Source organism: Xenopus laevis, chromosome 1L, assembly GCF_017654675.1.
Source record: "Xenopus laevis strain J_2021 chromosome 1L, Xenopus_laevis_v10.1, whole genome shotgun sequence".
Lineage (NCBI taxonomy): Eukaryota > Metazoa > Chordata > Amphibia > Anura > Pipidae > Xenopus > Xenopus laevis.
Genome location: NC_054371.1, coordinates 41,902,467 through 41,927,190, shown reverse-complemented (window position 1 = coordinate 41,927,190; position 24,724 = coordinate 41,902,467). Strand labels below are relative to the sequence as shown.

At 40.3% G+C, this 24,724-nt stretch overlaps 1 protein-coding gene across 2 annotated transcripts in view; it reads right to left on the bottom strand.

Annotated features, from left to right (window-relative positions):
* Nucleotides 1–957, bottom strand: part of kit.L (KIT proto-oncogene receptor tyrosine kinase L homeolog) — a 32,752-nt gene extending 31,795 nt beyond the window's left edge. Inside the window, exon 1 of one of the 2 annotated variants that reach the window (XM_018253679.2) lies at nucleotides 803–957. In XM_018253679.2, coding sequence (XP_018109168.1) covers nucleotides 803–881 — 79 coding nt within the window. In that variant the 5' untranslated portion in view covers nucleotides 882–957. 2 annotated transcript variants of the gene reach the window in all.
* Between the last annotated feature and the right edge of the window lie 23,767 nt (nucleotides 958–24,724).

The window sequence follows — 24,724 nt, the reverse complement described above, 5'->3', positions numbered from 1 at the left end:
ATGGGTTAATTGGAAAAAGCATGTCTTTAAGATTTTATAGCACCAGGGATAGGAAGCTTTGCTCCTCTGGCTACTGGCAAACTACAACTCCCCAATTCAACAACATAAGGTGCAAATGAATGAAGTCACTGGAAAAATATGGACTCTCAAGCACAAATGACCCCACAACCAGCACCAGATGCATCACAGCAGAAAGTCACATAAAAGTTAAATTCTAACTTGGAATCATGATGAAATTCTCATCACATTGAGCACTGAGATGACCCAACTGCTCTCCAGGACTCATTGTTTATAAATTGTATCCATTCTGCTGCCTATCAGCCAAAAATAAAAGCATCAGCTCTTGCACCCTGTAGCCAACAAGAGCACAAAAGGATCCAGAATGAACCCACATTTTAAAGGGGAACTGCACCCACTTATTAAGTTGGGGAACTCATTTTTCTGTGGCTGGCTAGAAAACCAGATAAATATTTATTTAACACAGATACAATTGAAAATACATATTTGTGGAGATGCCACACTAGTTGTGGCAAGTATATGAAAATTGCGTAATACTGAACAAGTCGCACCGATATAAATAAGACAAACGTTTTAACTCCAGATTTCTCATCCCATCGCTGCATAAACTACACCTAGTACAAAGCGTTGGATCCCGGAATGCCACAGGTGTCTGTATATCAGGGAGAGATGCGACAGCGTCTAAACTACAGCTGGAAAGTCGCGGCGCAATCCCAGCCGGACACAGACAGGTTGTGCATCTCTGCCAAATGGCTGATTGTACCCACCCAGCCCCGTGTCTGACCTGTGTAAGGAAGAAGGAAAAGCAGCATCAACAGGTAAGTCCAGCTCATTGTGATCGTAAAGGATGGAAAGTGGCTCATTGTAGCGCAGCTCCGCGCTGTAGCCTCTCTCGCTCTAAACTTGCTCTGAGCTCAAGCCAGTCTGCAAGGTACTATATAGTTAGTGTGCTCCTGCCGCTACGCCACGCCTCTCTGCCTGGGAAACCCCTCCCCTCGCTTCTTATCCTGCCCCTTTTCTACTAATGTTTGCCGTCGAGGTTTGTTTTTGTGTTACGGCGCGTGTAGTGGGAAGGGTGTATTATCCAACTCTACGTACAGCCCTGTAGTAATTACGTTTTATTGTAGGATTGTAACCCTCAATCATCACAGTCCTAATTCTTTCATTAGTAAGCCTATATATACTGTATTTATATATATGGAATATATAGTTGTAATTAAGCCGCATGCCCAATTAATTAATCGCCTTACATTTCACTTCCGCTTGTGAAAATATGTCTACAGCATTTTATCAGTCCTAGAGCTCCAGAACATAAAACAAACACTGTAAAGTCAGAGACACGCTCAAATTCGGGGAGATTAGTCGTCTAGCGACAAATTGCCTCTTCTTCAGGCGACTAATCTCCCCGAACTGCCTTCCCGCCTGCTACAATGTAAATCCGGGTGGGATGGCACTCGGAGCGCTTCGTTTTCCAAAGTTTCCCTGTGAGGCAACTTCTGGCGACTTTGGAAAACAAAGCGCTCTGAGTGCCATCCTGTCGGCAATTTACATTCTAGCTGGCAGGAAGGCAATTCGGAGAGATTAGTCGCCCACGAAGAAGAGAAGATTTCGCCGGGCAACTAATCTCCCAGAATCTGATAGAGTGTCTCTGCCCTCACCCGGCCAGGGGCGCACTGCCAATGAGGCGAGTTGAGAAACTTGCCTCAGGCGGCACGCCGGACAGGTTTCCAGGGGCGGCAAAAAGCCCCTGGAAACATTAATAATGTGAGAGAGAGCAGTTGCGTTCTCCGCATTAGTGTTCCTGTCTCCCCTCCCAACATGTAAGCTGACGAGGGGGGGTAGCATTGCAGGAGCCGCCTCAGGCAGCGCTTTACTTAGAATCGGCCCTGCTGCCTGCAAAGATGCGATTTATCGCCGATCGACTAAATCTCCCCGAATCTGAGTGTGTGTCCCTGCCCTAAGTGAGTGTCAGATTGACATTAATTCCTATGGGCAGCCATGGGTGTGAAAGGTTTAGGGAGCCTACAGCTAAATCATTTTAGGGTCCCCCAACTTCGACTACATGATCTATTTCACAAAAGTACATAGTATGGTGAGCCTGTATTTTTTCTAGAAACTTAGTTAACCCTACTAGGGCCAAATAGGGCCATCACACTGTTCATTCGTATGAACACAATTTTGTATCAACTCTGACCTGAGCACACCGTTTTTAAAAACTGTTCATACAAGGTTAAAATGTGTGCGGAAAGGAATTTTTTTGCACACACAGCTGAGAAGGAATTAGAGGGAACATGTGCCAGTAGGGCAGACTCCATGGCACTGTGGAAGGCTGGCAGAGCTAGGTGGTTTTATAAAGTTTTGTGGTGTTTCGAGCACGTTGTGCCACACTGTCCCTTTTTGTGCACAAAGTTTCTATCACCTTGTGCACACTTTGTGCACTTTGAACACTATCACTATGGTAACATTATATGCACAATCCAGCAAGTTTCTCCAGTTTCACCCACTAGTGAGCTAACATGCCAGGAGAAAATAACTGGCCTTGTGGTTGCTATATAAAGGGCACTTGTTGGGCAAAAATATTATCCCCAACCAAACGTGCGTGCCCACACTCCGGTTGCGGGTAACAGTAGTTTTTTTGTTTTTTTTTAAAAATTGCCCCCCGCCAGCAGTAGGCCACCCACACCAGAAGGGAGCTCCCAGTACGAGCATCCATGTTGGGGCACACTCATGCGCATTATGAGCGAATGCTGTAACTTGCTCATTACGACATGGCCACTCACACTGTGAGCCCCCTCACAATGCAAGTGTTCTAGCACTGGCAGGGGGCAATTTAAATTAAAAAAATCTACATTTACCCCCAACCAGAGAGCAGTCTCTATTAGCCGGTACCTTTTGTTGGGTATAATATTTTTGCTCAACAGGTGCCCTTTAAGCAATCTGGCTTGGGTCCAAATTACCCTACCAACCATACAATGATTTGAATAAGAGACTTTAGTATGAATAGCAGCAGGCCATAATCGGAAGATTATTAATAGAAATTAGCAGTAACAATACATTTATAGCCTTACAGAGCATTTGTTTTTAGATGGGGTCTGTGGCCCCCATTTGAAAGCTGAAAAGAGTCAGAAGACAAATAATTCAAAAACTATAAAATAAGAAAAAATGAAGGCCAACTGAAAAGTTGCTTAGAATTAGCCATTCTATAACAAAGTAAAAGTTAACTTAAAGGTGAACCACCCCTTTAAAGCTACTCATGCTGTTTGTTTGTTTGCTTACTAGCCAGCATAGCTGATTAGGATGAAAAATGCCCACGGTAAGCTCCTGCATTTCTCCATTCTCTTGCAAATATTTTCAGGTGGAATAGCACTAATACCTGCACTTCTGAGTGTTTCAAATTCATGAGAAGGCTGGAGGTGATCACTGCGCTTGGCATCATCCTAAAGAGATTGGGTTATCACGTTGGATGCGACGGAAACAAGGTAAGTAATGGCAGTGTCGGATCGTGTCGCATTGTGCAGCGTCTGCATCTGACAGTCGCGTCGCATCAACAATGCGACACGATGCGACAATTGAATTACTTACCTTATTTCCCTTGTATCCGACGTGACGGAAGTTAGAAGCGCGAAGCCTGAAACGTGCCTGCTCAGGATCACAGTATTGCTGCATTACTTCATCAAAGCCCACCTAGGGTTGCCACCTGATGTGAACATATTAATTAATATTAATGCAATTGACAGGGACAAAAATGAAAAACTTTGCAGGCAAAAAACAAAAGCAGTGGGACAGATACAGTAAATCTGCACTTGAATGGGGGGAGATAAGGTGGGTGATGTGAAAAAGAAGAGGGAAAGTGAGGAGGCCTTTGTTTTATTTTACAGACATACCATCTGTAGCCCCTCTAGGATCTTCTATGGGTACAGGCTTCCTTTGTGTTTAATTATTTAAGTATTTTACTTTTCCTGCTCACTGCAAAGCATGATACTGCTAATTATCAAAGTTACAACATATTTCTACTGTCACAATTAGAAATTAGAGATTTGTCTCATTTGCAGTGCAATATGACGTAGACGTTTGGGGGAGAACTAAAAGGGTTAGAGGGGTGATCTGTATCTGTAAAATAAAGCCAGAGTCGTTGTAACTTTCCCTCTTCTTTCCCTCATCTCCCACCTTATCTCCCCCCACATTCAAGTGCAGATTTACGTGCCCCACTGCTTTTTGTTTTGGCCTCCCTGATATGATGTCTCTGAGACACAAGAGTCCTAAGGGGGACGTCTCTCCCCCTCGGATTCCCGCTCTGTGCTTGTATTTTGGCTCTGTGCAACTGAACGGTCGGTTTGTGCTGAAGTAGGGACACAAAGCTCAGCTGATATCTCCTGCTGTACTAACAAAAGCCTCCCCAAAGCAAACACTAGTCAGGCTCGTTAGCTAAAGCTAATCGTCTCTCTGGTGCATACATACAGTAGTTGTGTGTAGCCTGTAACTCACATTGGCACTAGAGGAATATTTGCAGCTCACCTTTAATTCAGAATGTCCTATTTTTTAGCAAATTTTCAGTTTTCATTTCATTTTATTAATACTTTATTTGAACTCTTTGCTTCCCTCCTTTACCCTTTTCCAGATAACAGTTAAAAATCTGGTTGTTATATTCTGACCAAAAAAAATATTCTTGTGCTTAAATTTTACATTTATTTTACCATATATATGGTATAAAGCCTTATTTATTTCACACAGATAGAACGTAAAAAGGCAATTACAATTGGGCACATGGCAAAGTTATTTAAGGGGTGGTTCACCTTAAGGGGGGCGGCAGACAGGGAGATTAGTTGCCCAGCGACAAATCTTCTCTACTGCGGGCGACTAATCTCCCCAAATGCCTTCCCACCGGGAAGAGTACGAAACGCCGGCAGGATGGCATACAAATCGTTTCGGAATTCTGAAGTGGCCTCACGAGGAAACTTCAGGCAACTTCGGAAAATCAAAGTGATTTGTTTGCCATCCCGCCGGCAATTTGTATTCTTTCCGGCGGGAACGCATTTCGGGGAGATTAGTCGCCCACAGTTAGGGTTGCCACCTGTCCAGTTTTGATCCGAACAGCCAGGTAATTTGAAGGCCTGCCCAGGTCAAAACTTCCTGCACAGTTTTCCAAATTAGGAAAACCGGGCAGGATTCCCCATGATTGACATGCCAATCGCTGCATCATAGCCACGCCCCTGACATAACGGCCTGCCCCCACTGCATCACGACCCCACCTCCTGCCCGGTCTCCACCGGCAGAAAAGGTGGCAACCCTACCCGCAGTAGAGAAGATTTGTCCCTGGGCGACTAATCTCCCTGTCTGCCAACACCCTTAACTTTTAGTATGTTATAGAATTTTTTATGGTTTTTGAATTTTCTTTTTTATAGTTTTTGAATTTTTTGTCTTCTTTTGATGCAGTTCTAGCTTTCACTGACCCCATCTATGAAACAAATGCTCCGTAAGACTTACAATTTATTGCTATTGCTACTTTCTATTATTCATCTTTCTATTGAGGCCCTTTCCTTTTCATATTCCAGTCTCTTATTCAAATCAGTTCATGGTTGCTTGACTTACTTGGACCCTAGCAACCAAATTGCTGAAACTGCAAACTGGAGAGCTGCTGAATCAATAGCTAAATAACTCAAAATCCACAAATGATAAAAAATGAAAACCAGTTACAAATATTTGTCTCTACATCATATTACAAGTTAATTAAAAAGTGGACAACCCCTTTAAAGGGCACCTGTGGTCAAAAAATATTATCCCTAACCAAAGGTGCGGGCTAATAGAGCCTGCACTCCAGTTAAAGCAGCTTTTTAAAGATTGGCCCATGCCAGAAAGCTCCCCAGGAGGGAGCTTTCGGTGCAAGCGGCCATGTTCGTCAGAGTGCATACGCATAACTCGCTTATGATGTCATGTGCATAATGAGCAAGTTGCAGCATTTGCTCATTATGCGCATATGTGTGCCCCAACATGGCTGCTTGCGCTGGGAGCTTTCTTCAGGGTGGGTGGCCTAGTGCTGAAGGGGGCAATTTTTAGAAGAGAACTACTGTTACCCCCAACCGGAGTACGGGCTCTATTAGCCTGCACCTTTGGTTGAGGATAATATTTTTTGGCAACAAGTGGCCTTTAACCATGCAAGGCTCCTGGCTAAATTGTTATAAAAGTATTTCATGTAAACATTAAATAAACCCAATAGGCTGATTTTACTTCCAATAAGGATAATAATTATATCTTAGTTGGGATCAACTACAATTTTTATCGTTATAGTTAGGGTTTCTGGTTAAAACCTGTATCACATACTGTTTCTAGGAAAAACAGCTAATCTAACATCTAATTACATATCTAATGACATTTGTGCATTGCACCTATGCAGCTTGCATCACAAAAGGCAACCGCTTGCATTTCTTCACTAAACAAGGTCGTATGGGAAATTGAAGAACGTAACCTTTTTACCGCTGTAGGGCCTTTGAAATACCATACAAAATGCAAGTCAGGTTACATATTAGCTGCTTCATAAAAAATGATGAAATCATTAAAACAGCATTATATGTACTGAAAAGATTGCCTTTACAAAGAAGCTTTTTAATCAAAGGGCATTTCTTTTTAATATCAAATCATGTTTCGTATATAATTTTTAGTTTTAGAACGCTTGATTAAAGGGATAGAAATTTGCACTATTACCGGTATATGGCAGTTGAAGTATTCCTAACAGCCAACATTGTTACTGAACACTTACCAATTATTCCCTTTCTGATATGTGTTTAGGGGTTACATGTGTATTGGTGCAATCTGAACCTATTGCTTCTGGGCTCCACAGCAAAATCTTTTAGAAGCCAATAGCTCCTCAATAAACTGGGGAAGATATGTGTAGCACACAGGACCGCCATCAGGGAAGACAGTCGTCCCGGGACTGGCAGAATTTAAAGGGATACTGTCATGGGAAAAACTGAAATCCATTTCTCAAAAGAGCAAACAGATTTTTTTTATATTCAATTTGGAAATCTGGGGCTAGACATTTTGTCAATTTCCCAGCTGCCCCAAGTCATGTGAGAGAGCGGGGGAGAGAGCGGAGAGCTTGGTAACTTGGGAAAATCAGGGGAGTTGTCACCTCTGTAAACCCAAGCTTGTTGACTCCTTGCTGACTCACATAGACAGAATTGACAGCTGCAGGGTCATTTTGTAAACACTGTATCAGGTGTTTGGGACCTTGATGTATCTGCACCATGCTTATAATTTTAATGCCAGTTTAGTCATAAGAAACAACACTTATCCCTTCAAGCCAGTGTTCAACATGCAGCCCTTCAAATACAATTCCAGCATAAAACTATGCACGGGCTATAATAGCTACTCATTTGGAACATTTGCCAAACCAGAAGATCTTTACCCAGTTTGGCCACCAACAACATTATCAAACTCTGGGTGATGCAATCATTTGGTCCCTGGACCAACAATCATAACAGGGGCCTAGGGAGATGACCACATAAATATGTTCCTCACCTGGTAAATTACAAACCTGCCCAATAAATATTTGGCTAATTTTCAGCCATATATTTTGTGGGCAGTTGTAGACACAGTTCATTAAGCTATAGGCCCTTATAATGTTTCAGTGGATGCTGGAAGTTGTAGATGAGCAAAACGTGTAAAGCTGAAAGTTTCCCAGCCTTGCTTTAAACATTTCCTTTTTTTGCAGACTATGCTTAGAGGCAAGTCCAGTACCTTCTAAGAACCTGACACGGATGCATTTTGATCTGGCATATTGTTTACCTCTGCCCTGGACTGTAATTGTGGCTAATGTCAGAAACACAATATATGACAGCAACAAATCTGGATTAAAGCAAGGGCTGCTGGTTAATGTGTCTGTTACAGATCAGTGGTTATAAATTACTTTCACAAAAGAGCCGCTTTGTTGGATATGCAAAATCCTGACTCCACAGAGGTGGCCACATTTTGCTGTTGGGGTGTAACAATAGAGGCTGCAGCTGCTCAGGGGCCCAGAATCTTGGTGGGGATCTTGACTCATGCACCATTTCAGTATAAGTGTGCAAGTCAGATCATCTTATCAAACGTTTGGAGACTGTAAAAAGATTTACTGTAGTGCCTTTAGCTACACCACTGTTTGCTGCAATTTAATACATTTTATGGAAACACTATAAACATGTGCCATTCAGAAAGGGTTTGGAGCACATTAATGCTGAGTAGGCAAGAATCTGTGGGAAAGAAAAAGTTCATGCATGCCCAGTTCAGTCACTCACCAATCAGAAAGCTGCATTCTACTGCTCAGTCAATCAAAACAGATTTATAATAAAACAGAGAATAACAGTAAACTGCTTTTAAATTATATTATAACAAGTGTGGCAATACATAGGAAGTTAGTGGGTTCCCTAAAATTTCCATATAGCGTTTAGATTGTCCATACTTGGTAGCAAGCCCTGACTAACAATCTGGATTCTGGCAAATGCCAAATGCCAGAGAGGTTCCTATAAGCTGCCCTAGATGGGTGCTTTTTATTGGGCACTTGTGGTGCTGGTTACGCATTTGTGTAATTAAAATGCCAGAGCTTGTTTTGTATCTCAGTCTGATATGGTCTAAAAATTATGGAAATATCCATTATCCAGAAAACCCCAGGTTCCTAGCATTCTGAATAACAGGTCCCATACCTGTATCTATAGTAATAAGTCAAATCAACTGGGCTTGCTCTATTTTTTTATTTACCAAAACAACGTCTGCTTAACTTTATTAAGGAATACACTTTCATTATCTCAGCAATGAAAAATGCTTTGAGTTCCTTTCAAGTTTCACTTATAGCAAAGAAAATATAATCTTAAAACAAGGATTGCAGCTTCAACCAAAAGAGATTCTGGCTTTAAAGTTGTGTGTCTGACCAATCACATCAAAGCATTTTCTCACTGCTGAGAAGTTCAAAGTTTATTGCTTAATATAGCCAAGCAAGCATTGTTTTTTATTTTTGTTTTTTAAAAAAAAAACAATATGCAATTATAATTTGTAGTGTAGTTTATGGAAAATAGTTGTAGATATCACATGAACAATTTTGGCAGCTTCCACAATGACAGATGTGTGTTCTGTTGTACTGTATTCCATTTAGTAATGTAATAGAATGCATTAGATCAGTTATCACCAACCAGTAGCTCGTGAGCACCATGTTGCCCTCCATCCCCTTGGATGTTGCTCCCAGTGGCCTCAAAGCAGGTGCTTATTTTTGAATTCCAGTCTTGGAGGCAAGCTTTGCTTGTATAAAAACCAGGTGCACTGCCAAACAGAGCCTCGATGTAGGTTGACAATACACATAGGGGCTACCAAATTGCCAATCACAGCACTTATTTGGCAGCCCAAGAACATTTTTCATGCATGTGTTGCTCCCCAACTCCTTTTACTTCTGAATGTTGCTCACAGGTCCAAAAGGTTGGGGGTCACTGCATTAGATCCCCACAGGCAGACTGCAAAGGATTCTAAAGTCAGACAGACAGACCAGCACAGTGTTCACTTAACAGTGCAAACCTCTTTACCCCTGTGCTGTTTACATGCTAGATTACATGTAGTTTTGGATTGAGGTGCAGATTGACTTTGTAGAATCTTTCTGAGACCCTGCAGCCTGCTTATCTTTCGCAATACATTTTAAATCTGTCTTTTCCCTGACCCCAACAGAGACCTAAGTTAACTCTTCCCTATCTATCTCATGATCTGGCTTTTCCTGAGTATTTTCCTGAGTATTTACTCTAAAGAACATTAGAACATTGCTGGGTATATATTAAAAACACATACCAGAACTTGTAAATGTAGTAAACAGTTAATGCTGTGCTGTGGAAGGATGGCCCACCACCCAGACCAAGGCCCACTGTGGATTTTCCTTGGTACCCAAAATGCCAGCCCAGCCAGGCGTCACTTATAATTATTACTTATCTTTTTATTCTTACAGAACTGGAGTATGGAAGGCATCAGAAAGAAAGGACCAAACTAATGGGTCGCTTTATGCATGTGGGGGAGCTGGCCTGCTACAGGGGTGACTTTAGCAGAGAATAGAATTTCTCAAAAGTGACAAATTCCCATACTAGGCAAGATGCAGCAGAAGGAAATGTGCCCCTAAACTTTTTGAACGGCAAGGTGTGTTTTAAATTAACAAAAGCTTTTCTGCATGCTCACCCACTAAACTTTACCAGGGTCATGTTCCATATTATATGACCATTATTCTGTTTTTGATAGGCAACACACTATATGCAGGAATGTACTCATGGCTTTTCTGTGTGATCAATAGAATTACTCTGTTTGTTTATTACATACCAACTTTAATCAATATCAGTTCACTAGTTTTAAGGGCCATTATGGTAGGATTGACATTTGATGACAAATGTTTCGCATTCTTGTGGACTAAAATTCAAGGTTAAAAAGCTGTAGCTGAAGCAAGTTGATCTTGTAGTTTCTCATGACATTTTTGATACTATTTACAGGGCTGTGAGAAGACATATGGAAGCTCCTACTCATATTAACAAATACAAATATGCAGATAATTAATGCTCTGTCAATATGATTTACTATTCTGCTCCGCTATTACATTAAATTATGGTACATACTCATGTTTATACTGCTCTTTAAAAAAAGCCTTTGAACTGCATTCAGAGTATCATTAATCTTACAGTCTTGTGACTCTGCTATAAAATATGTTTCAAAGCTTTCTGTTTTTTTTTTTACAGAAATGACAGACACAAAAATATATCTACAGGTACCTTATCTGCTTGTTCCCAAGAGTCACTATGGTAAAAGCTAACCTGAACTCTCTAATATTACCTGAAGGGGGAGCCACTGATTGGCACACCCTAATGATTAGTTCTAGCCATCAGAAGGCAGCACTTATAGCAAGTGTTTGAGTTGTAAGTAAGATTTATATTTCTAATAATGTGCTCTGGGTTCTGGGACACTAATTTCCAGCCTGATATTTTGGCATTCCTGAGCACCTTTTTTGTTGGTCTACAGGGGTCCACAACCTATTTTATCCACAAGCCACGTTCAGATGTAAAAAGAGTTAGGGAGCAATGCAATCATAAAATATTCCTGGGTGGTTTGAAATAAATGTTGTGATTGGCTATTTGGTAGACTTCATGTGGACTGGCAACTACAAGAGGCTCTGTTTTGCAGTACACCTGTTTTTTATGTAACCACAATTTGCCTGATTAGCCTCCAAACCAGAAATTCAAAAATAAGAACCTGCTTTTAGGCCACTAAACAAGGAAGCACCTAAGTAAAGAACAGTCGGTATTCTAAAATCAAATAGTTATTAACTTTTATACAATAAGTATAGTTATAATAATGATAAAAGAGAACACATAAAAGTCCTAAATTGAAGTACCGGAAAGCCTGCACTAGTTGTTCTGTAATGTATGAAGAAGACTTGGCCACTGTTTACTTTGGTTAGAGTTAGATTAGACTTAATAAGAAAGAAATACTGTTCACTGTACATCTCATCCATGCTCTGGCATTTAATTTTTCAGCCAATTAGCAGGCGAGCATATATTCCTCACATTTACATTTTTCAGCCAATTAGCAGGCGAGCATATATTCCTCACATTTTACACAGTAAGTAGGTGGGATGGAGACTCAGTTGTGTAGGTATTTTCTGAATTATAGATCCCTCCAATGTCTGCAAGGAAGGCTGAGCGCAAATTGAGTGTACAATGCATACCGACCATATTCTCGGGTTTGTATATCTGACTGCATTCAACAAGACACCTGTTGCTAAATGATGGCAGTCATGCAATAACAAGAACGCTACAAACCTAAGACATGTATGAATACGTCCAATTACCAGTGCAACACCTTTGTTATCTTAGAGTCATTCCAAGATAGCACTTAATTCTAGCTCAGCTTCCTGTCTTTGACCCTCCTTTGCTCTTTTGATTTGTTGCTATTTTCAGATTATACATTTCTTCCTACTTTCAGTTTGTATAGATCAGCTGATCCTGAACCTGGTGAGCATTTTGATAATGTTTCTGATTTTACTACAGTCCTCCAGTTCTAACATTAGTAGAGTTGCTCCTACTGCTTTCAGGTTCTATATGTTGAACATTTATTGTTATCTACTAAATTAATTGTGCATTCTTTCCCCATCTCCAAACCCTTATTACTTTTATTAAAAAATACATGATTTGATCATGTCATGTGCTTGACTTCCAAGCAGATTGATAGAGAATGCAATTAAATTCACAAAAATAAATCCCAAGCAGAAATAACCAGGCCATCCAGAAGCGGTGTTGGACTGGGACACCAAGGACCCACCAGCCTTTAAACAGTCCTAAACCCTTTCATTCTTACTGTCAATGTAAAAGATGAAAATAGCATAGAACGTACAGTTTTTTTTACCACTAGGTGCCAGTTCGCTGAAGTCTATTTTATTCATAGTGATTTCACAGCAGCCAGAGTGGCTGTTTTCAAAAAGAACATTGAGGATCAATTCTATGTGAGCAGCTGTGCTCTCCTGTGTGTTGTGTTTATTACATTATTGCTACTATAGTACACACTTTCTTTAAGCACAGAGAATACAGGTAGACTGCATAGCACTGAGAGATAGTGTGCAAGCAGAACATCTCCATTCCTGTTCTGTTTACAGCAATTATATATGGTTGTTTGAGGAACCAGAAAAATTGCATGTACTCAGGCAAGCCAGTCCAACACTGTCTAGAAGGGTCCTGCTTGACTTGCTAATTAGTAGAAAAAGGAGAAGTCAAATGAATGTGTTTGAGTTTGTTTGGTGAGAAGCAGTACAATATGAATGTGATGCAAATAGATACCTGTTATCATGCACATATTAATTAGTACACTTGTTTCTGAAGTCATTATTTGAAGTCATGTAGGACCAGTAAAAAAGCCTATATGGTTACCAAAAGTACATGGAGGTCTATATGTACAGTACATGCCTCTCAAACCTTTAGGTGTAAGGAGCTGCCATCTAATGAAAATAAAACATGTAGGTGTTACATCACAGTAATACAGACATGCTGTGATCAGTTCACCATCTTTATGTCACATACAGAGACTAGCTTTCCAGTCTCCTCCCACTATTCCCACTTAGAGAAACAAACCCTTAAATAAAAAAAACCCTACCCTACATAGACCCCCTCCCTCCTCCCCCCCAGCCTAGCTGCCCCCCAGGGCAAAAGCCCCTAACTCTTTACTTCCCACTTAGAGAAACAAACCCTTAAATAAAAAAAACCCTACCCTACATAGACCCCCTCCCTCCTCCCCTCCAGCCTAGCTGCCCCCCAGGGCAAAAGCCCCTAACTCTTTACTTACCCCTCCGTACAGATATTATAGTGAAAGCTTGGGGCCCTAGTGTTTTCCTTTTAAGGGATCTTTCTGGATCACCATACCTGACGTCAGTTAAGTATTGAATAAACCCAATACTATTTTTCCCACTAATATGGATGGATGCAGACTACTTTAATTATAGTCAAGTACAATGTGCAATTTTATTATAAAAGAAAAAAAGTAAATAATTTTTTAAAGTTAGAATTGAATGATTGAATGTAAGTGGCTTGAGTGGTTTTAGATTCTCATAGGGTTGCAAAAGGTGTAGATAGCAAAGGTGGGCAAAGATTTTCTCGTTGGATCCAGAAATGTCTAGTTCCCCCTCTTTGTGCATAGGCACACTACAGTATATGTAAATAAAAGGAAAGTTGAGAACACACAGTAACTTATTCCTTAAGGCAGTACTTGTTCAAATTTCTTCTGCCACAATAAAAAAAATAAAAAGGGTTGTAACTGTGTATTTTAATCCATGTTTGGCTCACTGGCATCTCATTGTTTCTTCAAGAGATCAGCTGAGTTCTATTGATACAAAGCATTTCCCCGTGACTTGCAAATATGTTAGCATACATTTGTAATCTCTCCATGTGTCTTACGTGCTGTCAAAAATCTAGGCTCTATGCACAATATATACAAACAAAATAAACAGGCAAACCTTCCACAATACAAGTGTCTTTGGTGATGGTGGTTTTCCAGTAGATGTAGAGGTGAATGCATCTGTTAGAAAAATAAGCTAGCGCTGACAATGAAAACACTGGCTTTAAAATTCCATAGTATAGTTTCTTAACTGAATAACCCTTAGACAATGCTTGTTTCAGAATTACAAGTACAAAAGAAATTTTGATGTTTCTTGTCATATTTTCAGGGCAATAACCTGGAACATTACGTTATATTTACATTACCTATGGGTCACAAGCAGGGCTGCCATTAGAAATCACAGGGTCCCATACAACAACATTTTCTGGGGCCCCACCGACCACCCACCCCAGCACCCAAGCCCCACCCCAGATCCCACCCACACCATAGTTAAAAGACCACTCAGACATCAGCGCTAAAAACGGTAATCCCCCCCACAAGCCATTGATGGTGAGGGCCCCCTTATAAGTTTAAAAAAAACCTGTGGCACCAGGGCCCCCCATAAAAGTTTTTAAAAAAACATTTGTGGTTAGGGCCCCCCTATAAGTTAAAAAAAACTTTGGCGCCAGGGCCCCCCATAAAAGTATTTTTATAAAAAAAAAATATTGGTGCCAGGGCCCCATAAAAGTTTTTAAAAAATCATTGGTGGTCAGAGCCCCCATACGTTAAAAAGAAAATGTTGGTGCCAGGGCCCCCCATAAAAGTTTTTTTTTTTTTTAAAAACATTGGTATTAGGGCCCCCCTTACAAGTTAAAAAGAAAATTGGGCCCCCAAAAATATTTTTTTAAAAAACTTTGTTGGCAAGGGCCTATAGAGTATTAAAATAATATATTGGTGGCCAGGGGTTTAATAAAAACAAAAAACCAAAAAACACATTGGTGTTCAGAAGAACTGAACTCTTGGCTTCAGGACTTCAACATCGGCTATTTTCGTGGCTGCGGGACTTCATCTTTGGCTCCTTTTGTGGATTCGGGTCTTTTTGCAGCTTTGGCTCTTCGGGTGTGGAACAGGTGTGGAACAGGTGTGGAACAGGTGTGGAACGGCTTTGGTGCTGTTAAGGGGGGCCCGGCTATTTCGAAAAGTGCAGCACAACCAGGCCCCCCTTTAGGCCTGGGCACAGTACAACAGTACACCCTGTGCCCCCCTGATGGTGGCCCTGGTCACAAGCCTTACAAGCCCTTTTGCGGAATTCACTTCCTGCTGCTTACTGACTTTTGTGTTTGAATGGCAGGCTCAGGTGTCTGAGCCCAGCATCAGACTGTGGGTCTGGGGCCCACCAGGTTGCCGTGTCAGGGGACCCCATACCTCCCAGGCCCCCATGGTTGGGTCCAGCTTTAAGCTGTCTAAGCCCTGAAACAGAGCGCAGAAACTAGTGGCAATTTGAATCTTAATGCAGTGTGTAAAGGGCAAAATATGGCTGACAGATGCACACTGCATTAACTCTGTTCAAACTGCCACAGGTCTAGAGAAACATCTAGGGTCTAATATCATACTGGATGCCTACAAGCCTCTGAAAAGGAGTGCAGAGACCGGTGACAATACTAGAAAGACAGAACACACTGTTCTTTGTGGTAAATGACCCTTTATATAGCTAGCCTAGTGTTTTTTGTGTTTACAACTGGCAACTCATTTACTGAAAATGTAGACAAGTTAAATCCTCAGACTGTATGGCCAATTAGCAGTTGATTAACATGTCTGCATACAATCCTATGCAGTCTGCAGCAAGCATTTACATGAATTGCGAGTAATTCACACAGTATGGGGATCAACTGGTAATCTTCTCAGTGTTAAGATTTTAGATACACTTGTGTTCCTGAAGCCATTGCAGAGGTAGTAGTTAATAAACATATACCTAAAGCTTTCTAGTCTAACGTCTAATCTGCCTAATCTTCATAGTGGCCTTATTACATCAGTGTCTAATGGGATAATTATGTATTGAGTAGAACATTTGTCTTGCAAACATTTACCCTTCGGTTAATTATTATCCAAAAATATGACAGCCGGTCTCCAGTTGTTGAATAGCTACACTTGTTTAGTAGCAGTGTTGTGGCATGGTTCATTGGGCTTATCCTCAGTTACGTTATTTGCATGTTTACAGATCTTGTTAGTAAGATCCTATTGTATTACCATTTCCAGGTATGGGTCCTGTATCCAGAAAGCTGGGGACTGGGGTTTCCTGGATTTCTGGGGCTTTCCATTATTTGGATCTTCCTACCTTAATTGGGTTGTTCACCTTTGAATGAACTTTTAGTATGATGTAGACAGATAGTGATATTTTTATTATTTGTGTTTTTTTTCAGCTGCTCTCCAGTTTGCAGTTTTAGCAAGCTGGTAGCTAGGGTCCAAATTACCCTAGCAACCATTCATTGATTTGAATAAAAGACTAGAATATGAATAGGAGATGGCCTGAATAGAAAGATGATTAATAAAAAGCAGCAATAAAAATAAATGTGTAGCCTTACAGAGCATTTGTTGCTTACAATTAGCAATTCTTTAACATACTAAAAGTTAATTTAAAGGTGAACCGCCCCTTTAAGTTTACTAGAAAATCATGTAAAGATTAAATAGGATTGTTTTGCTTCTAATAAGGCTTCATTATATTTTAGTTTGGATCAAGTACAAGGTACTGTTTTATTATTACAGAAGAGAAGAAGGAAATTGTTTTTAAAAATTTGGATTAATTGGATAAAATGGAGTTTATGGGAGGCGGTCTTTCCATAATTTGGAGCTTTCTGGATAATGGGTTTCCGGATAACAGATCCCAAGTATTACCTTATCCAAAGTCTTTGATATTTCTATGTACAGTATAACATATCATACAACATACCTTCACTACTTTTATATTGTGTGAAAAGTTGCAGCAAAATGCTGAAGAATCTGGTGTAACAGTCTTAAACCTACAGCACAGTGGGCATTTTCTGAGTGACATAACGCAGAAACTATGCCTGAGAAAACTGAGAAAAATGTTTAAGTTTATCTTTAAATAAGAAAGAAAGAAAGAAAGAAAGAAAGAAAGAAAGAAAGCAATTTCCCATATCAAAACTTTTCCCCCCTCTTTTAAATGTCTCCTGTCTATTTTACCGAATACTTGAGGGCAGATTTATCAAGGGTCGAATTTCGAAGTAGAAAAAACTTCGAAATTCGACCATCGAATAGAATCCTCCGACATTCGAATTCAAGGATTTTATACATCGTACGATCATATTCCGAACGATTTTTCCCCCAAAAAATCCTTTGACTTAAAAAAACATAGCAAAATACAAAGGAGGTCCCCCATAGGCTAAACACCAATTCGGCAGGTTTAAGTTGGCGAAGTATTGAAGTCGAAGTTTTTTTAAAGAGACAGTACTTCGATTATCGAATGGTCGAATAGTCGAACGATTTTTACTTTGATTCAAAGTCAAAGTAAATTCAAAGTCGTATTATCCTATTCGATGGTCGAAGTATCCAAAAAATTACTTCGAATTTCAAATTTTTTTACTTAGAAAATTCCCTCAAATTCACATCGACCCTTGATAAATCTGCCCCAACAACTGCAGTTTGTTTAAGCATTAATTAAAGAGAATTGCTGATGACCTATCAGCTTCACAGAGGAAGGGCATAATAATGTACATAGATGTTTTCTTTGGCCCAGGAATACATAGGATTAACCAGGAATATTTAGAAGAAACTAGACAGTGTGGCCACAGGAAGGGGGAATCTGGGAGATGTTATCACACTCTTTACCAATAGAATCTGTTAATTAGGTATTATCTACTGGTTATTCAGCATTTCAACATACTGTAATTTGCATTATGTAATCCTAATTTAATGCTTGAGGTACTAATGTTGTGGTCTAGCAATCCTGTTTGTCTCCCCTGGATTAAAAAGTTATTTGTTTTTTAATACATGTAGAAACTGACAATTGCTTAGTTACAAGACCACAGTCCATCAAGTTCAACCCCTCCTAATGAAACCCAGCATCCATACACACACGCCCACACCGACCCCTTCATACACTCACATTAACTGCACATACCAATATCCTTTAATGTACTTATACAATTTACTCTAATGTACTTAGTACCGTAGTATGGATGCATTGATGATAAGTTGTTACCATTCATATTCTTTAGGGTCCCACATGGACAGTCTACCCAATGTGCAACCCCTCTAAAGACAACTGTCCACACATTTCTATTAAAAAAGAAAATGACTTTGCAGATGCTGAGATAGGCACCTCTCATAATAGTTTGTACAACTCGAAAGGCTGTCAGTTTCACAATTTTGGCAAATTTAGCCTTTGTTGCCTCTAGCTCATTTGCACTATATTTCCCAGCATCCCCAAGCAGCCAGGCTGCTGCTCATACTAAAACCATGATTAGATGTTACTATTTTGTTATTTTACATCTCAAGGTTGATTATATTGATGATTATTATTAAAGTGCTATTGAAATAATGGGATCTAAGTGACATTTTACGATTTTATTGAAATTTTCATTACTACGCAGACAACTTTCTTACTATCCCTAGCCCTATTTACCAAACCATACGCCAACATCATTCATAATAGCAAATTGCAGAACACATCAGAAATTGCCCTGGAATTCTGGGGAAAACACTGGATTGTGGGTAAAACACATGCCGACTGGTGTCAATTTTTGCACTTTAAGGGGCAGATTTATCAAGGAGCGAAGTGAAAGTTAGAATTTGCGAATTCGAATTGTAGAGTTTTTTTTTTATGGCCAAAATGGTCAAATTCGACTAGGGAGTTATTAAAATTCAATTCGAGTTTTTTAAAAAATTCAAATTCTATTTTTGAGACCTATCATACACTGACCCTTTAAGAACTTGAATTTGACTTTTCGCTACCTTAAACCTGCCGTATTGCTGTTTTAGCCTATGGAAGATGTCCTGGGATCAATTTGGAGTTGTTTGCAGCCTTCCTGACATGCAAGTTTTTTTCAAGTTTGTGGGTTGATCCTATTACCCGACTTTGAAAAATTTGATTTTTTTAAATAAATTTCGATTGGTCAAATTTCAAGTTCATGGGAGTTTATGGGAGTCTTAAATAGCTCCTATGAACTTGAAATACAACCCTTGGTAAATCTGCCCCTTAATATTGCACTTGTGTTTGTAAATGCGTCTTGTGTCTTTTGGCTAGGACAATGCCCCCTTATCTTTTTAGGATTCCCCAAATCTGCAGATCATTTTACCCCACTAAGGCCCTACATCTTTGGGCCTTCATGTAGTCACTGGCTCTGCTGTTCGTATTGTGACCCTCTGTTCAAGGCAATTTAGTTTGTTACACAAAATATTTACCTTAGAGAAATCTCTCAATAAGTGCACAGTTCTATTTAAGTCCCATTTATGCAATCTGCCAGCAGGCACACAGCACTGTCACATGAAATCTAAAACCTCTTTTTAACCCAAATAGCATCTTAAAAATAAAAACATTTTGCAACAGGTTAAGAAGTTGTTTCCACAAAATAGCCCCATCAAGTAAGTATGGTACTAAACTAAATTTCAGTTTCTTTAAGGTTAAAATTTTTTCTAGATCTTTTCAGGCCCATGTACCTGCCTTCAGTTAAGGTGGCCATAGACGCACCTATAATATCGTACCAAACCAATTTTCGTACAATATTCAGTGCGGTGCGATGCATGTATGGTGGGAGATGAGCCGACTGATATCAGCAGAAGACTTGCATATCAGACACCTTTGAAGACACCCAAACATTGGCCTCTGTTAGTGCAGAATCATCTGATAAAGGTAGAATTCGATTGTTTCTACCTGTATATTGGACAATTCAGCTCTAACGCGTCTGTATTAAAAACAACTGATCTTAATTGTTGCATTTATGGTCACCTTTAGTCATAGTCACACAGCCTGCTGACTCTTCTGTCGAACAAAGAAAGGGTAAGAATTCCCTAAATATTTCCTCCACTTGACCCGGGATCCTGGGTCTGTATATGTCTTTAGACGTCTTTAGATGTCTTTAGAATGTCTTTAAACATTCCACTTTAGTTTTCGATTCTTAATATGGAGTCAAAGCTGTTTCTTATAGCAACCCTAAAATGTAAAGTCTTCTCATATAGCTGTATGGATTTATGACAATTTAGTGGAAAAAATGTAATACAGTATAAAAATTATACAGTGCCCAAGGAATATAAGATAAACCCACTGCAAAGCTTTATAAACTGAGATATTAACATAATATGGTGTCAGGAAAGCTGTGGGTCTTATGTTTACATTTTATCAATGTTGGAGATAGCAGAATTGTGTTTTTTAAATAACTTGTTGTGCAACTAGAGGACATTTATTTGCAATGTGTTAAGTATACCGAAGTGAAATAGTTAGGCTCATTTCTAATCGGTCTCTCTAGTTTAACACTGTTGACATTATGTTTGTTCCTATCAGCAAGAGATATACAGAGATATACAGGCAAACCTACGTCACAAATAATTAGTTTGTCATTGGAGCATGGAAGCTGTGTCCTATGTGGAGATTCCACAACCTGCTTTGTTTTATTACACAGTTGCTTGAAAAAAACCTGCCATTGCTTAACATCTGCTTAGCAAATTGGCATAAAACAGGTGCATGCCACTCCTCTTTGATACACGGACGGTTTATAGCCATCTATAGATAACACCTGCTAGTTTGGAATATTGGGAGACCAGCTTAACTGCATTTGCCACAATTAGTCATATATTTACATATTTGCAATACCTGGTTTCATTCCAGACTCCCTTTTGCAATGGCATTCATGATGTGTTGGGGCTTTTAAAGGATGGTTAAGGTCCCATGAGAGTTCTCAAAGAGACACCAGGCACTTGCATCCATAGATTTTTCACCCAGTGCAAGTGTGTGCATTGCAGCTTTGGTATGAGACAAGTCTGTAGATGGTTTCATGCATAACACATAAGTGCACTTGAGGAATAGGCAGGAACATACCAGCTGTTATTCCACAACCATAGTCAGCTCTTTATGTTTCTTCAGTAAACCTTTAGCATTGTACTAGACAAACTAATGGTTTGCCTATATTACTGCAGATTTATAACCAGATAAAGCTTTCAACTGTGGTGATTCCAATGGGGAGCTAAAGCAACTAGCTGTATAACTGATAATAACTGATAAGGCCCAATGAAGATTGGATTAGAAAATTCAGTCTAGCTAGCACAATGGACAGACAATAATTTTGCAGTGATATTTATGCCAGGGCTCATGGTTCTATCCACTATACTTTTATTTAAGAGTACCTGCTTTACATTACTACACATAATAAAGCTACAGAGGGAAGAGGTAGTGGATGGAAAAGGTGAGAGGGGTAAGGAAAGTGGAGTTCACTGGTCTGAAACTTAATTTTCCCACAAACATGAAGTGAGGGGAGGATGGGGGGGTTAGAGGGGTTACAACCCCCTTTTTCCTCAAGGCTGTCATTGATGTTGCAGTTATGAAGCAAGCCATGGACCAGCCTGCAGCAATCTCAGTTCCTCCTCTAAATACAGCTTAAACCAGACCATGTTCCACCACAAAGTAAACCATTTTTGGTGCAAAAAGGGGTTGAATACCCCCTGCAAGCTCATGGGAAGGTGGTAGTTGGAGATTTTTCCCCCCTTTCTCCAGGCATGGCGCAGCTGTATTTCAAGCACCACTGTTATTGGCCCAGGATGAGGTTGTGCAGCAGTCAAGGGGTTAACCGAGGTCCGCGACTGGTGGAGGGCCATGTAGAGGGGTATATAAAGGGTGCCAAGTAAGTTATCTGCCTCTTTGATCTTCAGTGTAGCTCCTTGAAGAAAAATTGTCACAACTTGTACAGCCGGCTGCAGCGCACGTGACCTACCGGGAGGGCCCTGCGGGGATGTGGACCCTGGCCCAGTTGCACCCCTGCTCCCCCGGTAGTTACGCCACTGCCATAGGCCACAGTTTATCTCACTTGAAAACTCCATTGAAGTCCATGGGAAAAAACTGGAATTGAATTTGAAGAAAAGTTTTTCCTCCTCGAATTGCATCTCTTCCATAAGTTTTCACATGATAAACCAGGGGATATCCTTTTCTCACTGAATTGAATCTGACCTATACTGTATTACTGGCTATTTATAAGGATAGATCTAAATGTTAATACTTACAATCTCAATTACTTCTTATACAAGATAATAGTGTTTCAGTTTAAGAAAATGACCGTTGTCTTTCTTTACTAGGTTTTATTGACAATAAAACAACCCTACAACTTGTCATATTTCAATTAGTGAAGCTTATTTTCTGTTGTAGCTGCTAAATTACATATGTTGAGAAAAACGAGGAGGAAAAGTTAACCCTTGAGGTTGCACCACCCCATCCAGGAGCCCAGACACCCACGGAACAAGGTTAAAACTTAAAGGGGAAGGAAACCTAGTCAGCACAAACCCCCCACCCCCCTCCCGTTTGTTGCCCACCCTCCCTCCTCCCCCCTGGGCAAATGCCCCTAACTTGTTACTTACCCTTCTGCGCAGGTCCAGTCCAGGGAGTTCAAAGCAGGAAGAAGATCGCGTGGAAGAAGATGTCGTCGGTGAACTCCCTGGACTGGACCTGCGCAGAAGGGTAAGTAACAAGTTAGGGGCATTTGCCCAGCTGGACGGGTAGGCCAAGGGGAAGGAGGGAGGGTGGGCAACACACGGGAGGGGGGGAGGGTTTTTGCGCCAACTAGGTTTCCTTCCCCTTTAACTTTTACTGCTAATTGATTAAAAAATATCGGTCCAGAAAAGCATTTAAAACCAAGTTAGACAGACACAGGGAGGCAATGAACCCTGATCAGGCAAAGCGAAATTCACCACCCCTGGGTCAAATGCAACGCTAATGTATAGAGTCTGTAGTGAGCCACTCCAGTTTGCACTGAGTAGCTGCGTGGTGTAATACACAATTACGGTGCTTGCATAAAGCAAAAGCAAAACAAGGGTCTCACAAACTGTGAGCAATATGAGTGACCTCTCAGTTATCCCCTTGTTACATCCACCACCCAATAATTCATGGTCTTGAACAGGTCCGTCACCTATTCACCATCAAACATACCCCCTCCGTTGCTAGCGAGGAATTGCTATGTCTAGGTGGCATCAAAAGTTGACCCACTGATTAATAATACAGAGTCTATGGCTGTGCTTTGTCGGCGTCAGTTTAAGCTACCCAGGCAGTGGTTCTGTCGATCGCCCACCCCTTCACCCACAGAGATTCCCTCCCATTCGTGGAGCAAAGCGGTGACCTGAAAGATTATTGGTGATTATTTTGATGCCACCTAGACATAGCAATTCCTTGCTAGCAACAGGGGGGGTATGTTTGATGGTGAATAGGTGACGGACCTGTTCAAGACCATGAATTATTGGGTGGTGGATGTAACAAGGGGATAACTGAGAGGTCACTCATATTGCTCACAGTTTGTGAGACCCTTGTTTTGGTTTTTGCTTTATGCAAGCACCGTAATTGTGTATTACACCACGCCATTGTAGCTACTCAGTGCAAACTGGAGTGGCTCACTACAGACTCTATACATTAGTGTTGCATTTGACCCAGGGGTGGTGAATTTCGCTTTGCCTGATCAGGGTTCATTGCCTCCCTGTGTCTAACTTGGTTTTAAATGCTTTTCTGGACCAATATTTTTTAATCAATTAGCAGTAAAAGTTAAGTTTTAACCTTGTTCCATGGGTGTCTGGGCTCCTGGATGGGGTGGTGCAACCTTAAGGGTTAACTTTTCCTCCTCCTTTTTCTCAATATTTATCTCCTTAACCCTGCACACCATCCGCTGGATTTCTCAATTGATGGGTGGTGCTCCCTTATCTTGTCCGTGATTATAAATGACATATGTGCATTTACCCATAACAACAAACAAGATCTTCCTTTTCTTGATTACTCTTAACTAATATTAATAATGTATTATTAAAAACCTTCATTATAATGAAAATACAAATAAAAAAAACATAATAATACCAGCAGCATAAAAATCAGATGGCCACCAGGGCATAGCTACTAAAAATGCAACCCCTTTCCTCTATGGGAATAGACACACAAATACGTTCTAGCTGAGCTTTTGCTTGTAAATGCTGCAGTTTTCCAAGTGACAAGTTGGTGACGTAGGTGAATATAGACTTTGCATCAAATTGTGATGAACTGAAATGGCAAAAAAAAAAAATATGCAAAGAGCAATGAAATGGCAAACTGTGTTTTATTTGCACTTTGCACCCTTTGCTCTGTAATGTAAATGATCCCTTAAATATTTCTCTTATGGCTAGAGTATATTCTAAATCCAGAATTTAGAATATAAATTCTGGATTTAGAATATAGAATTTAGAATTTTTTACAGGATTTATAAGTAAAGGATTCTAATGCTATCCCTGGGGCTCTAAGAAGCATAAATATACAGTATGCCCCATGTACTTATCGATTTCAACTCTGCTCACCTTCTCTGTAAATTGCACTTAAAAATCCAGTTTAAAGGGCAGATCTTAGTTTGCATGAGTGCAAGGGATCCCTAAGCTTTTCACCCAAATCCTGCCCACATATATATGCAACACTGGCTTTGCTGTTGGTGCTGCATATAACAACCAGTGCATTCCTTTGCATTCTATTTTGTGTTGCACTTATAAGCATAACCAGGGAATACCAAGGTGCAAAGTTCTGTCATGTTTTGTGTCTGTTTTTTTTAACCTTTACACCGGACCCCCACCATACAACGGATCACAATGTGTACACTGAAGATTTGTGGCCTCAGTTATGATTAGAGTTGCCATCTTTTCC